At 43.1% G+C, this 15,028-nt stretch overlaps 2 protein-coding genes across 2 annotated transcripts; both read right to left on the reverse strand.

The window, feature by feature from the left end:
* Window positions 1–5,168: 5,168 nt before the first annotated feature.
* Window positions 5,169–7,010, reverse strand: LOC147981999 (uncharacterized). The gene is made up of 2 exons (XM_087514189.1): window positions 5,759–7,010; window positions 5,169–5,724 (listed from the first exon to the last, which is right to left on the reverse strand). The coding sequence occupies exons 1-2, from the start codon at window positions 6,759–6,761 to the stop codon at window positions 5,627–5,629; spliced, it is 1,101 nt and encodes a 366-aa protein (XP_087370315.1). The 5' UTR covers window positions 6,762–7,010; the 3' UTR covers window positions 5,169–5,626.
* Window positions 7,011–11,235: 4,225 nt separating this feature from the next.
* On the reverse strand, window positions 11,236–12,903 carry LOC147982000 (uncharacterized). Its single transcript, XM_087517255.1, has one exon. It carries the CDS (start codon window positions 12,839–12,841, stop codon window positions 11,690–11,692), a length of 1,152 nt encoding a protein of 383 aa, XP_087373381.1. The 5' UTR covers window positions 12,842–12,903; the 3' UTR covers window positions 11,236–11,689.
* Between the last annotated feature and the right edge of the window lie 2,125 nt (window positions 12,904–15,028).

A 15,028-nucleotide genomic window follows, 5' to 3' on the forward strand; every position in this document is an offset into this window, starting at 1 on the left:
TGAAAGTATTTCACGATCTGACCCTTTTAGCAACGCCACAGTCTGTGGCGTTTCTTCTTCATATAAAAACGCTAAAATAGCTCGCGTTTTAACTCCACATTCAAACGCCAAGATAGCTTACGTTTTTGTTCCACATAGAAACGCCAAAACGGCTGGCGTTGCTGTCCAGGCCCAAACGCCATTAGCTTTGGCGTTTCTACTGGAAACGCCAACGCCCATGATGTTGCTAATTCAGAACAAACACAGTGCGCTGATCTGACTGATTGACCATGAACCGCTGGCGCTGCAAAGCAAAGCAAAGCATCACACGCGTGCCTCCTCATTCATCTACTTTAATTTGCCATGCCGCTACGTACGTACGTGCGGCACACCCAGTGAGTCAGTGACCAAGCACGCATTGATTCATGCATGCATGCACGGTCGCGCGCCCGGTGCGTGCGCGGACAGCAGCGCAGCCTGTCTCGTCAGCATGGAGGCAAACTGTGCGCGCGTCAGTGCACTGTTTTTCTTCTGGGTTAGAAAACCTAGCTAGCTAGTGTTGGCAGTAAACTAGTATCAGCTAGTTTATCTGTATGTGCAGCTCGTCGGCATCCAGTAGCATCTACCTATTCACTCGTGCATGCAAGCCCACTACCACTAGCTAGCTACAGGAATCATGCATGCATGCATTCATCAATTCTTGCAGGTATTTCTTTATACCACCTATGAAACGCCAAAGCCAACGGCGTTGCCATGTAGGAAAGAAACGCCAAAGTAGTTGGCGTTTTCATGTGGAGAAGAAACGCGAGCTACCTTGGCGTTTTCATGTGGAGCAACAACGCTAGCTAGCTCGGCGTTTCTATATGAAGCAGAAACGTCGCGGTTTATGGCGTTTCTAAAAGGGTCAGATCGTGAAATACTTTAATGTAGAGTTCAGTTTGTGACGAAGAATCTAGCTAGGCGCATGGGGCCCACTGTCAGCCAGTGGACCAGAAGAAGGGGGTGTGTGACTTGTTTTTTATAGAAACACCCTCCAAATAAAAAAATTACACAAAAAACGCGAGCTACCTTGGCGTTTTCATGTGGAGCAACAACGCTAGCTAGCTCGGCGTTTCTATATGAAGCAAAAACGTCGCGGTTTATGGCGTTTCTAAAAGGGTCAGATCGTGAAATACTTTAATGTAGAGTTCAGTTTGTGACGAAGAATCTAGCTAGGCGCATGGGGCCATTTTCTTCACCTCTATGAACAGTGGGTTCCACCTGCCAGGTGGGAGTGAAAATTAAACAAAACGTGCAGATTCAAGGTCTCGAACATACAACAGAGCCGTTCGTAGCAAGCCGGCTATACCACTCCACCATTCACGTTCCTATGTACGCAATGGATAACAAAGTTACATGTATTTAAACACAAAGCATGTGGAATTTTTCCGGCAGATAATGCGACCCATTTTACACCAGTTTCATTTTGTTTTCTATTCTATTTGTAGAAAGTATGTAAATTATAATCTCTTCCCTCAAAACAAAATGTAAATTATAATATCAGTACAAAAATAAAGGTTGAATATTTGTGCGCATAAATATACAGACGAATGAAATAACTATTTTTTACTAATTGTTCACATATTATTTAGAAGATAATCATATATTTAATATAATATTTGTTAGTTACAAAAAGGTTGTATATTTTTAAATAATAGCAAATAAAATTACAATTCAAAAAATTATTTTAGTTATAAAAACATCTCAATCATTGCATGTTTGTATAGTTCAATGTTTATATAATTAAACTTATTCATAATTTAAACTGTTGATATGAATATTAATTTTTAATAATTTAAATATATGCCATGAGTGTGTGATGTTTTTATTGATTATTTTTTTTCCATATTAACTACATATTTTTTGTATAATACACAGATGTACATTTTGTTTTTTATTAAATAATCATTGTTTGTAGGTCTAATATTTATAACAAACAATTATTGAAAGTAATTTTTATTACTTACGTTTTAGAAAAACAAACCGGTTAAAATTGGGCCGCAGTATCGGCAACCCATTTAAGTTCCACATGCATACGAGTTAAGTACATAGTATAACTTTCCTATCTAGGTTAAACAAGGTATCGCGATTGGTGCATGGCTAGCCTGCTTGCATGCTTGGTGCTGATCGTTGGTCTCGATTCTGTGCGGCCAAACTTTTTAGTTTAATTTTCACTCCCTCCCGACAGGCGGGACTCACTGGTCTTAGATTTTAAAAAATAAATCCCACATCAACAAGCTTTTTTTCTAAAAAATTTGAGCGTGTTTCTGGAAAAAAATAAGTCACCACCCCCTTCTACCGGTCCAGTGGCTGACAGCGGGCCCGACATGCCTAGTTAGCATTGATTCCGTATACATGCGAGATAAGCACTGTATTTGCACGTTGAAGCCAAGTTTTTACACCACTTTGATGTATGCCACAACTGGTAGCACTAAAGTGATTGTTTGCGCTAAGTTCTAGCACCACCACTGTAATTGACTCTTTCTTTAACTGTTATGTTTTTTTGCATTTTGATAATGATATTCTTGTGCTGTACTGTAGATATCAAAGAGTTCAAGAATGAGGAATGATGTTCTAGATGCTGGTCTTGGCCACTGGTTTTCAGATGAAATGTGCAATGACGGTAGAAATCGGGTAATTAACTCTTGATTTACTCATTTGCACAGCTAGGTAAAATTAACTTTGCACTATCGCAATATTGTTGACTTAATCTTTTAAGATTATAAAAAATATTTTTCATACCATTTATATGGATATATTCACCTGGCTTAATTTCTCGAATATTGCTATTTTAGAATAACAATCTTACTGTTAGTCGGTCCAAGGACTACTCAATATTTTCGATTATTTACGGAGTCGCGTGTCTCTCCACCTTTTGTTCCAATTTTTCCTATAGTTGTACTACATATATTAAACATGACTTTGTATTTCCTAGATATCTTGTGATTGACACACACCTTTCTCTACTTCCTACATAGGCCATTATATATAGCTTAGGTTATTCCGCAAATATATATATATATATATATATATATATATATATATATATATATATATATATATATATATATTATTGCAAAGTTGTTTATATTAAGGGCCCCCAGATTTAATTTTGCCCCAGGCCCCCAAAAACTCAGGACCATGCTCTAAAGGTTGAGCAAGTCTTCCCCGTTCTAAACAGCATCATGGATCTTCACCGCACCGAGCTGACCCGTGGATCAACAGAGTAAACCACCTCACAACCTCGGATGAAACTGCAAAAAAGCAACTCAACAAAAATGAAAAAAAAAACATATCACCCCTTTGCATTTGGTCATAGATCACACACACGCATTTTTTTTTCATCCTGGAGATTATATAGATCTTCTGCATTTTTGAACAGCATGCTTCCAGCCTCAACTTGTGGCCAGAACCGAGACCCTTAGTTCTTCAGCGTGAGAATTGCTCTCCTGACTCTTAATGAACAGAATTGCTGCCCTTAAGTTGCAATTATCATTGGTTCACCACAGACCGATCAACATTTCATCTCTTTTTACTTGTATGCGTGATTTTGAAACTGAGGTTCGCTGATCTGGACAACATCAATCAAGAAGCCAAAACTTGCTTCTTCTGCCTTGGGAAAATCACCGGTGTACTGCTTATCATTCAGGACATTGCAGGATGCATAGGTGTGTGTGTGCGCGCGCGTGCCGGTGGTTCAGATGTATAAGGAGCTCACCGCCAAGAGGCAATTCCTTCAAACAGCATCGTCACTTCCGTTTGGTTCGGTACTACAGGCTTTGCCTTGGGCACCCTGCAAGTAGAACACATAAATAGATTTCAGAAACATTGTTTAGTGTGGCTGTACTGTAGAGATGCGTATATATTGTCAAGCTTCTGCATATCTCGGGGGATCGAACCAATATGTTTTGCAACTTCCATTTTCTTTCTGGCGTGATATTTTGTTCTATCCAGTACTCAACATTACTGAATGGATCGGTCTCCAACTAGCCCAATTGATCCCAGAGACCTAGCCACTGAGTGCTGCGCCGGCCCCACTGCCCGTTGCTCCATTTCCGTGCTTTCCAGCCACGCCAAAGTTTGCCCTTCCAGCCACCGCTGCACTCCGCACCAGTGCTCCATGCAAATTATGTGTTTGAATTGTAGCCTGTATTTTAGTAACTTTCTCATGGCATCCTAATAACTATTGTGGGACATATCTCTTGTGCATTTTTATATGTTCTACTCTTTGGCTCATACCCTTCATGAATACTTACTTAATCAGTGTATGAATTATAGTGCCAACACTTCTCTAGGCTAAGCTATATCATTGCAATTGATCAAGTGCTGACAACAAATTGCTTTATCTGGTTAATTCTAGTAAAATGAGAAGACGCCTTAATTGAAGTATTACCATTAATATGCACTTTTTCTATACTTACTTATGCAATGCATGTAAAATTTCCAATATTGCACTCACTATCGGAATTGGCTGGTATGTCGAGTGCCCGACGATTTGCCATGTGCATTCTGTCAGGCAGTCGGCAAAGCCAAGTGAATATAAAATATACTCGGCAAAACCAAAAGACTCGGCGAAGCCCTGCTTTTGCAAGTGTGCAGCAGAAAAGAACTTGGGAAAAGCTGCGCCCTCAGGCAGAGGCACACTATGCCGATTGTCCTATGGACGGCACTCAGCAAACAAAAATGACACGTTTACACTGTATGCAACATTATAAATACTCGGCAAAACCAAAACACTTGGCGAAGCCCTGCCTTTGCGAGTGTGCAGCAGAAAAAACTTGGCAATAGCCTGGCCCTCAGGCAAAGCCAATCTATGCTGAGTGTCCTATGGACGGCACTGGGCAAACAGAATTGACATGTGCACGCTGCATGCAACATTAAAAATGCATTCTGGTGCTAAAATTGCACTTTCGATGCCATGCCAACAGGAATTCTGATGCTAATAGTATTTTTAGCAACGTCAGGAGCTCAGGATCTTCTATTCTCCTCTGGTCATACTGCTCATGAAGAAATCAATAAGCCATTTTGTCCACAAACAAGATATGACGGAGAAAAGAAATGTTTGAGAAAATGATGCAAGGAGGAACAAATGCCAACTTATAGATTTAATAAGCCTAGGGAGTCCATGCCAGAAAATGTGACTAGTGTCAGAAAGAAAACTATCTTTTTTTATAGGATTATTAAGGAGCAGAGCTAGCGATTTCAATGATAAAATCAGATCAGTACAGGAAGCACGGGACCAGCCAAGGATGAAGCTACATCATGAAGCTACTACTACTATAAATTAGGGCACATCGTCGACAGCAAGACACATGACTGACCGGAACTACACATTGGATGAAGAGACAAAACAGATATAATGCAACCAAGTCTTCAGCAATTCTACAGGTGCAACACCCCAAGAGACCAGCCAGAAGCTGCAGCAACTTGTGCCCAGCAAATAGCCAATCCAGCATCTTGGCATTCTGCAGTCAAGTCCTTATCATGGAGGTAGCAGCATGACATTTGAGGTCGAGCAAGTCATGAAGGCCTACGAGTTAGGTTTGGCGGAAATGATCTAGTTGATCTTTAACTTTTGGGTAGGGATTGAGGAGAACCTCAGCAAGACTCAAAGGTCCTTCATGAATGATACCACTTTCAGTTCCAGGGCAATATACAGGCACATGGGAGACAGTGAGGAATTTTTTCTCGCCATCGCCAAGGTCACACCAGGCATATATCCTATCAATACTGAATACAGTACAAAAAGTGCTGTAGATGCAGTTGCGCTTGATGGAAGGAAGCTTATCTGCATCGACTACCATGCAGTTGCCATGACTTAGGAAGAGCGCACTGCTGCCGAGACTTTTAATTGGTTCAAGTAGCTTCCTCTCTACATCGATGCTGAAAACTTCAATGGTTTCAAGTTGCTCTTTAACAAGCAGCAGCTTACTGGTTGCCTCAACAAGAGCAACAATGTATTTCATGTCAATGTCCAATATTCGCTCGGCATACCAGTGCTCACCAGTCCAAACGATCTTGCATAAGGTTCCTCCGGAACTGAGAACATAAACATTGCCTGCATATGTGACCATGCTCTGCAGGTAGAACAGGCCTGCCTTCTTCAAAGCAGCATCATGAAGCTTCACCACACGGAGCTGGCCCGTGGGATCAGCAGAGTAAAGCGCGATACCAGACTGAAGATATTTGGATCCATGTTGGGAAGAGAAGATGATCGTTGGCTCAGAGCTAGTGACTGCCGTATCCACCCAAGGTTCCGAAGGTATCGGCGCCCAAGGTTCCCGAGGTATCGGCGCCGCAAACGGAAGCATGTCACCAGTCAATGGGTTGAGGAGACGAGCGGCATGCGGGGGGTCCGTGTCCCCCAGCACGAGGAGACCGTCAGACGCACCGACGAGGATGTAGTCACGGAGCACCGGGCGGCGCAGGCGGCGGAAGCGCCCCGTGGTGACGTTGAGGAAGAGGGGCCGGCCTTGGTCGTCGTCTGCCTCGTTGAGCAAGACCCACTGCCGTGGGCGGAAACGGAGGTCGGCGACCGCGGCGTGCGGAGATGGCTTGGCGACGGCAGAGCGCCAGGTGGGGCAGACGGCCCTCATGGCCATGTACTCGTCGACGCCGCTGGTGGTGAGGATGCAGTCGGCGATGTGCTGGACAAGGTCCGGCTGAAGCGACGCCCATTGGGCCGTGATGGATGGATCATACGGCCGCCGCTTCTGGCTGCTGCAGCCGCCCTCCTCCTCCATGGCCGTGCCACCGATGCCGTCGTCCTCGACAAACACCTCGCCGACTCCCACCGCGTCGCCAATGCTTAGGGTTTGGATTCGATTGAGGAGGCTGGATTTGAGGGTTTGGGGGAAAAAGGAAGGCTTTGGCGTCACCGATGCTTAGGGTTTGGCTTGGAGTGAGGCTGGATTTGGGGATTTGGGGGAGAGGGCGGCGGCTGGATAGGAGAGAAGCTCATAGGTGAGGGCCACTGGGGGTCTGGTGCGGTTGGGCTTGGACTCGCGGAAATACTTGCAGGCCTTAAAATATGTGCAGCCCTAGGGCTCGTTACAGATTGTATTTTTTTTTTCAATCCTCAAAAAAAAGATTGTATTTCTTTTAACTATACAACAGATTGGGATTCCCTAAAAAAAGATTGGAACTTAAATCCAGTAGGTTCCATTGCAAAAAATATTTTTTTTGAGGAAAGGCCAAAGCGAATATATTGACCAACAATAGGGATTACAATATATGTCTTCTGTATATACCATCTGAGTGTATGTGTGTGAATCTGTGTGTATGTGTGTCTATGTTGTAATCGATGTTTCTAAAAAAAATCTCAAAGGAGCAGCGGTAATGTACACTAGAAAATAACCTGCAAAGAAGAAGCATTTTTGTCATTAAAAATCAAATCATTTCTACATAACCAAAGCCACTAAATTAAGGCATACGCTCCCATCCTTATTAGTGTTTTGTATGCCCCCACCCTTATTAGCGTTTTGAACCTGTTTGGAATACCGTCCAACCAATGACCCAAAATATTTGCAACACTTGTGGGCAGATACGGACTTGATACTATTTGGATGACTAACCACGTAATTGCTGCGTCATGAATACAAAACACCACTTCTTACTCCCTTGCCAGTTGCGTCGTGCGAGGTTGTCTTTGGTTAATACAATCCCCTATGAAGATACCGAATGAAGATTTTCACTTTTAGTGGAATCCTGGACTTCCAAAATTTCTTGTTATTACTCATCGATACCTCAAAATGTGTGAGGCACGATACATAGGGTCTATAGTGAAGGCCTTGATGTAGTAAGGTTCCAGCGAAACACATCCTAACCTTGTGTCAGGTTAACCGAATCGAGTCGGATAAAAGATTATGCCATGAAACAAGTCGGGGGCCAATTAAATCCTGCCTGAACGAAGTATTCGACGGGGATGAACTGAGCACCTGCGCAATGGTATTATTCTTATCGCGAGCAATGTTGTATAAAACTGAATGTTGTTCTTGGAGACTGGCATTGCCTAGCCAAATGTCTTCCCAAATCGAATATTTGACCCGTCCTTTATCGCGAAAGACCTAAAGCAAAAGAGATGTTTCTTTGCCGCCATAAGGCCAACCCAAAAAGTGTGAGCCTGGTCCTATTCTTTTGAAGAATACTAGTGGCTGGAGCGCACCTCCTTTGCATGCTTGTGTGTTGCCATCTAGTCACACACCCATCATTGCCTATCTTGGGCGTTTGGCCTCCTACAGGTCTGACGAGCTCATCTGGAGTGGTGTTCTGCAAGTAACATGTGTGTGATAACCGGACAAAATAAGTGCCCAAAATCAAGGAGATTCAATCCTCCTGTCGGTTTCTTTGAGAACCAACATAAGTCTCGGGGGCTACTGAATATTCGCGTATCTTTGATTTGAGAAACTTTCCGGCATCAAGATTGTGATGCTTGGATGACCCTCAAATCAGTTTTTAAAACTAAGTTAAGACTCAGGGGCTACTGTGAATCGCAGTTTCTTTAAAAGAGGCCAACCTACCGTTTGTCATCATCCTCTGCTAAAAGCTATACTTCAGAGAAATATGTAGTCTTAAACTATGATTTTCCCTGATTCTATGGTGCCCTCAGATATTGGAAACTGATGTATGCCTTGATGGCTACTGGGGATATTGACAGGCTTGGAATAAAAAAAGGACAGGTAAAAAAAGGGCCGTACCTCAATACATTTGGCGAGACAGATGAACATGTCCATGACCCCGACCTTGATAGACCGAAATTCACCCAAGGCGGCATGGAGTCGGGTGCGCGCACTGGTTGGCAAGGACGGTTGAGCTCGCCAAAGCTGACTTCACCACTTGGCGGCGCTCCGCCAGCTCGGGCTCGGATACACCGTGGCCCGCGCCGGGGACTTTGGCACACCATCATCCACCGTAGGAGGCCGTTGACTGCCCATGTGGGTTTCGGAGAGATATTATTATTTTGAAGTAGTTATTTGATTCATTTCATGATTTCCACGTGGGTTATAGCTTTGACATGATTTTCTTAATGCGGTAGAAATGATATTAAACATAATTGGCGTAGTTTCAATTTTAGCTGTGAGTTTACAAATGTTTTGTTTTTTAGGGGTTTATAAATATATTGTTATAGATATTATTGAGGCACTTTCCTAATTGTTTTATAAATGTACTAGTTTACAAATGTACTTTCTTTTTTTAGACAAACAAATGTATTTTCTACAGTTATTATTTTCCAAAGGAAAAATAGGCGTGAGCCCATTGGGTCGGCCGAGTTGGGGTTCGGTCCAGCCCCAGTTGGTGGGCCCTTGTATGCAAACAGCTGGCCTCGCTTGTCGCGCTCTAGTCTCCCCTCTGCACACCGTCTCCACCGTACCCCCGATTTCTTCCGATGCCCGCCCTCCGCCGGCCGTCTCCCGCACCGCCCTTCCGGCCCCACCCGTGGCTCCGGCGGCTATCCTAGATTCCTTCGTGTGAGTGTTCTTCAATTCCTTCCGGTTAATCCCAGATTTCATTCTTGAAATATCTTCGCCCTTGGTCAGGCAAGCCAACAGCGAAGGGAACCAACTTGGAAAGCAGATCGGCACCGGCGGCTCCGGCGAGCGCAGTTGCTGGGTACGTGCCTTCTCTTTCTTCATTTCTTTCCTACCGGTTTGGAAGAGGTCTATTCATCCTCCGATTCCGACTACTTGAGTTAGTATTGAATCCGATTCGGTGCAGATATAGAGCCTCGACCGAGCATAAATATGGAGACTCTAAATATGAGCCCAGGACTACTCGCATGTGGTCATTCATTCTGATTGCCTCTCAGTGATTCAAAGGCTGCGATCTTCGGCCCAGGACTAGTCCATGGTGGGATCGATCATTTCTGACATCAAGACGGCCAGCTGAGATCTGTCGTCCATGTCTTTCCAGCATGTTCATCGGCACCCGTGTTATCTTAGCTCATGTTCTAGCTAGGTCTAATTTGAACTCTTTGAGTCTTTGTTTTTATCACTCTCCTTCGGATTGCATCCGGGAGACTTTGTAATATGTTTGCATGATTAATAAAGGCCGACGTTCTCTCCAAAAAAAGGAACATAGGAACTCCCGCTTGTGCGGACATGGCTATTGACTTGAAACAATGATTTTGCTGGATAATAGGCATGGTAGAACATTAAAAACTATCATCAACGAGACACCTAAGACATATTTTGAAACTTCAAAACAGTTTTTTTAAAAGGGAATATTTTGAAAAGGCAAACTTTTTTCAAAATTGAGAATAATTATTTACAACCTAGAATATTTTCTGAAAACACAAAGATTTTTGGAAAAATCTCAAATATTTTTTGAAGATATGAACAATTTTTGAATCTTTAAATAAATTTCTAAAAATAGTTCATTTTTTAATTTTTTTGATGATTTTCTAGGAACATGAAGATTTTGTAAAAAGGTAGCATTTTTCGAAACTCCACACAATATTTGAAAAGACAAACATTTTTTGGGTCTAAGAACAGGTTTGGAAAAATGAATATTTTTAAAATTCCAAAACAATTTGAAAACACGGACATTTTAGAATTTATGAAGAAATCAATACATTTTTTCTGAAATTTTCAAAAAAAACTTTTGAAAAATTTGAACAAAATTTTAAGGTTTGGACCAATTTTGAAAACATTGAACATTTTTTAAAATTCTGACATTTATTTTAGAACGCAAACAATAATATTAATTTGCAAACTTCTTAAAAACGGTGTTTTTTTTAAGATTGAATTTAGACGGTTTAGCTTCGATTGAGGTTGCATTGTGTACCAAACTCACACGGATGAAATTAATGTAAGGCTCGGAAATTTAATTGAGAAAACAATACATGTATTCTACAACTTTAAACAGGTCCATACATTATTTTTGGTTAAAATTTACAAAGCAAACTAGATACATAACAGAAAATACAGGAAAGAACACTCAAGCTAGCTTGTTTTCAAACAAACAGATTTCATACGATGGGATCATTTAGGCAACCTCCCCCGGGAAAATATATGGTGCACTGGAGCTTGTGGTGCTACCGATGCACCGAACTCATATTGTGCTTTTAAAATGTTCAAAAAATTCCGAAAATAATTTAGCACACTCACACAACATCAATGTAGGTTGTCACAAAAATTCAAGTCAAAATTCAAAACATAACTCGAAAAACAAAAATGACAATTTCAACACTGAATAGTCCATAACATAAGGGCTTTAGATTTGACTCATTATCACACTGATGTCAAATTTGTCATTTTTGTATCTCAGCAAATATTTTAATTTTTCATACGAAATTTTGTGACATCATACATTCTATAGAATCCGGTGCAGTGCGGATGCACCGGATACGAGAAGGCTGAGGCATCTCATGGGACAGAGAAGCGGCGAGATTGATGATTAGGTGCTACTACTAGGGCACATCATATCCAACGACATCAAGGCACATGAATGGAACTACACCACTGAATGAAGAGACAAAACATACAGAATGCAGAGACCAGCCCAGCTGTAGCTCCTGCTTAGAGCATCAGCAGCCAGAGCAACAACAAATCCAACATCTTGGCATTCTGTAGTCAAGTCCACTGAGAAAGAGAACTTGTTCCGAAGGAATTCAAGGAAGTAGCAGCATGCAATTTGAAGTTGAGCAAGTCGTGAAATGCCCAAGGCGTACAAGTTAGATTTTGCAGCGGATACGGTCTAGCTGAGCTTTAACATCTGGATAGGGTGTGAGGAGAACCTGAGCAAGGCTCAAAGGACCTTCACGAGTGATATCACTATCAGCTATCAAACATGAGAGATAACCAGGCACCTGGGGGCCAGTGATGTTTTCTTTCTTGGCATCGCTGAGGTCATACCTGGTGTACATGTTATAAAACTTGTTTCCACCAAAACTGCCGTAAGTGCAGTTGCCCTTGATGGAAGGAACCTTATCTGCGTCAACTAACACGCACCTGCCAGAACTTAGAAAGAGCGCACAACTTCCGATACTTTCGATTGGTTCAAGTACCTTCCGCTCAACGTCCACGCTGAAAAATTCAGTGATTTCGAGATCCAATCTAACAACCAGCAGTTTACCAGCAGACTCCACGAGAGCACCAGTGTAGTGCATTTCAATCTCCAGTATCCTCTCAGCATACCAAAGGCCACCAGTCCAAACGATCTTATATAACATTCCTTTCAAACTGAGCACATAAACATTGCCTGCACAGGTGACCATGCTCCGGAGGCAGAACGACTCTTCCTCCTTCAAAGCAGCATCATGAATCTTCACCGCGTAGAGCTGGCCCGTGGGATCAGCAGAGTAAACCACCGCATTACCACCGAGCAGTACGTATTTGCAGAGGATCTGTGGGAATGAGAAGATAATCGTTGGTTCGGAGCCAGCGAGAGCGATTGCTGCCGCAAAAGGAAGCATGTCACCAGTCAATGGGTTGAGGAGACGAGCGGCATGCAGATGCTCCCTGTCCCCCAGGACGAGGAGACCGTCAGATGCACCGACCAGGATGTAGTCACGGAGCACCGGAAGGCGCAGACGGCGGAAGCATCCTGTGGTGACGTTGAGGAAGAGGGGCCGGCCTTGGTCGTCGTCTGCCCCGTTGAGCAAGACCCACTGGCGTGGGCGGAAACGGAGGTCGGCGACCGCGGCGTGCGGAGATGGCTTGGCGACAGAAGAGCGCCAGCTGGGGCATACGGCCCTTATGCCCATGTACTCGTCCACGCCGCTGGTGGAGAGGAGGCAGTCGGCGATGAGTTGGACGAGCTCCGGGTGAAGCGACGCCCATTCCGCCCGCCGCTTCTCGCTGCTGCAGACGCCCTCCTCCTTCATGGCCGCACCACCAGATTAGGGTTTGGCTTGGAGTGAGGCTGGATTTGGGGATTTGGGGTAGAGGGCGGCGGCTGATAGCAGAGAAGCTCGGCCGTAGAGAAAACTAGGGTGAAGGTGGTGCTGTTGGGCTTGGGCTGGCGGAAATACTTGCAGGCCAGAATATGTGTGTGGATCTACGAATAAAGATATGTGTGTGTGTTGCTGAGTTTCAGGCCTAGGGCTCGTTACAGATTATTATTTTTCCCCTCAACTACAACAGATTGGGATTCCCTAAAAGAACGGAGGGAGTAAGGCCTCATTTGGTTGCCCGAGGAAACATGCCACTAGTAGAAAACAGGGCTATGGTCCAGGCCGGCTCAGCCCATTAGTCCCGGTTCAGTCTAGAACCGGGACTAATGTGAGCATTGGTTCCGGTTCGTGCGGCTAAGGCATTAGTCTCGGTTCATCTAGACCTTTTGGTCCCGGTTGGTGGGATGAACCGGGACCAATGGGCCTCGCTCCTGGCCCACAACCATTGGTCCCGGTTCGTGCCACAAACCAGGACTAAAGATTAGACCTTTAGTCCCGGTTTGAGGCACGAACCGGGACTAATGGGGATGAGACCTTTAGTCCCGGTTCGTGCCACGAACCGGTACTAAAGGTCCCATTTTCAAACTATACCCCCCCTGACCGCCTTTTCAGTGTTAGAAAAAACAAAAGAAAATGATGGAAATGTCAATAAAAATACATGTGATATGTGGTCTAGTTGTTGGGAAAATTTACAAATATGAATTTCGACTTTATTTACAAAATCTCTCTGGAATTTGTAAAATGGGCATAACTTTTGCATACGAACTCGGATTAAAAAGTTTTTTATATGAAAAATCATCTACTCGAAAAGTTACATCCGATGGAGACGGCCTATCGCCTGTTTGCAAATTTCTAGAATCCTCAAATTCCAAAAGGAAAAAAAGTTATGCTCAAATTTCAGTTTTTTTAAATTTTAGTTTTTTTAAATACTTATTCAAGAAGTATCAGTGTTACTAAATAATTATTCAAGAATATTAGTGTTATTAAATAATTATTTCACCTTTTTTGAATTTTGGTCAAATCTGGTCAAACTATGGTCAAACTGTGGTCAAACAATGGTCAAACTGCTTATTCAAAAATATTAGTGTTACTAAAAAATTATTGTTTTTTAGAACAATAGTTTTAAACTCAAACAGTGAAATATGTGACTTCATGCTCAAGCTAAATTCCTGAGGGTTAATAGGATTGACATCTTACTATTGTCATGAAAACAACAAGTGCAGACTTGAAAACGAGGGAGAATAGAACCCGGAAGTTAAGCGTGCTCAGGCTGGAGTAGTGAGAGGATGGGTGACCGTTCGGGAAGTGAGACGATTTGGAATGATGAGGGGTGATTAGAGATTAAATTGAGCAGTGATGAGGGGTGATTAGAGATTAGAGGTTAAAATAATTCAGAAATTTGAAAATAAAAAAAAATCAAAAAAATTCAAAAAAAAATCAGGAAATTTCCTTTAGTACCGGTTGGTGTTACCAACCGGGACTAAAGGTGGACCGGCTACGTGGAGGGCCTTTAGTCCCGGTTCTGGATTGAACCGGGACTAAAGGGTCAGGGCATTAGTACCGACACTTTAGTCCCGGTTCCAGAACCGGGACTAAAAGCCCTTATAAACCGGAACTATAGGCCCTTTTTCTACCAGTGTGCCCTGGGTAGCAAACCCCATCAGGGGATTTTGAGGGTCAGGTAGGATCCCCTTCTACCACGGGGGAAATCTCCCAAAGTCCACGTTACCAAATGGCAACACGTGGAAGGGGGCAAATTCCCCGGAAGAAGATAAATTTAAAAAACACAAAAATGAAGGATTCTACGCAATCAATTCTGAAACAGCTCAGAAAAATACCATGAATACTTACGAAAGGGCAAACAATTCTAACCAAGGTGGGTGAATTAATTGACCCTTCAACTGGCACATGGGATGAGACGCTGCTTGAAGCTATATTTTACCCTGTAGATGTTCGAAGGATATTGCAGATTCCTATCCATTATCAAGCTTTTGATGACTTTGTTGCATGGCAGCCAAATAGAACTGGAGTTTTTTCGGTTAGAACAGCGTATCACTTACAGTGGTTACACACTTTCAGGGGGCATGCAACTAAGATAGAGAGACCAGGAGGGTCCGC

This window comes from Triticum urartu, chromosome 3A (assembly GCF_056163025.1).
Source record: "Triticum urartu cultivar PI428250 chromosome 3A, HENAU_Tu73, whole genome shotgun sequence".
NCBI lineage: Eukaryota > Viridiplantae > Streptophyta > Magnoliopsida > Poales > Poaceae > Triticum > Triticum urartu.

Coding starts and splice junctions, on each gene's coding strand:
- LOC147981999 (XM_087514189.1), bottom strand. CDS start 6,761: ATGGAGGAGGAGGGCGGCTGCAGCAGCCAGAAGCGGCGGCCGTATGAT. Junction 5,725..5,758: donor CATCTACAGCACTTTTTGTA/CTGTATTCAGTA, acceptor ATATGCCTGGTG/TGACCTTGGCGATGGCGAGA.
- LOC147982000 (XM_087517255.1), bottom strand. CDS start 12,841: ATGAAGGAGGAGGGCGTCTGCAGCAGCGAGAAGCGGCGGGCGGAATGG.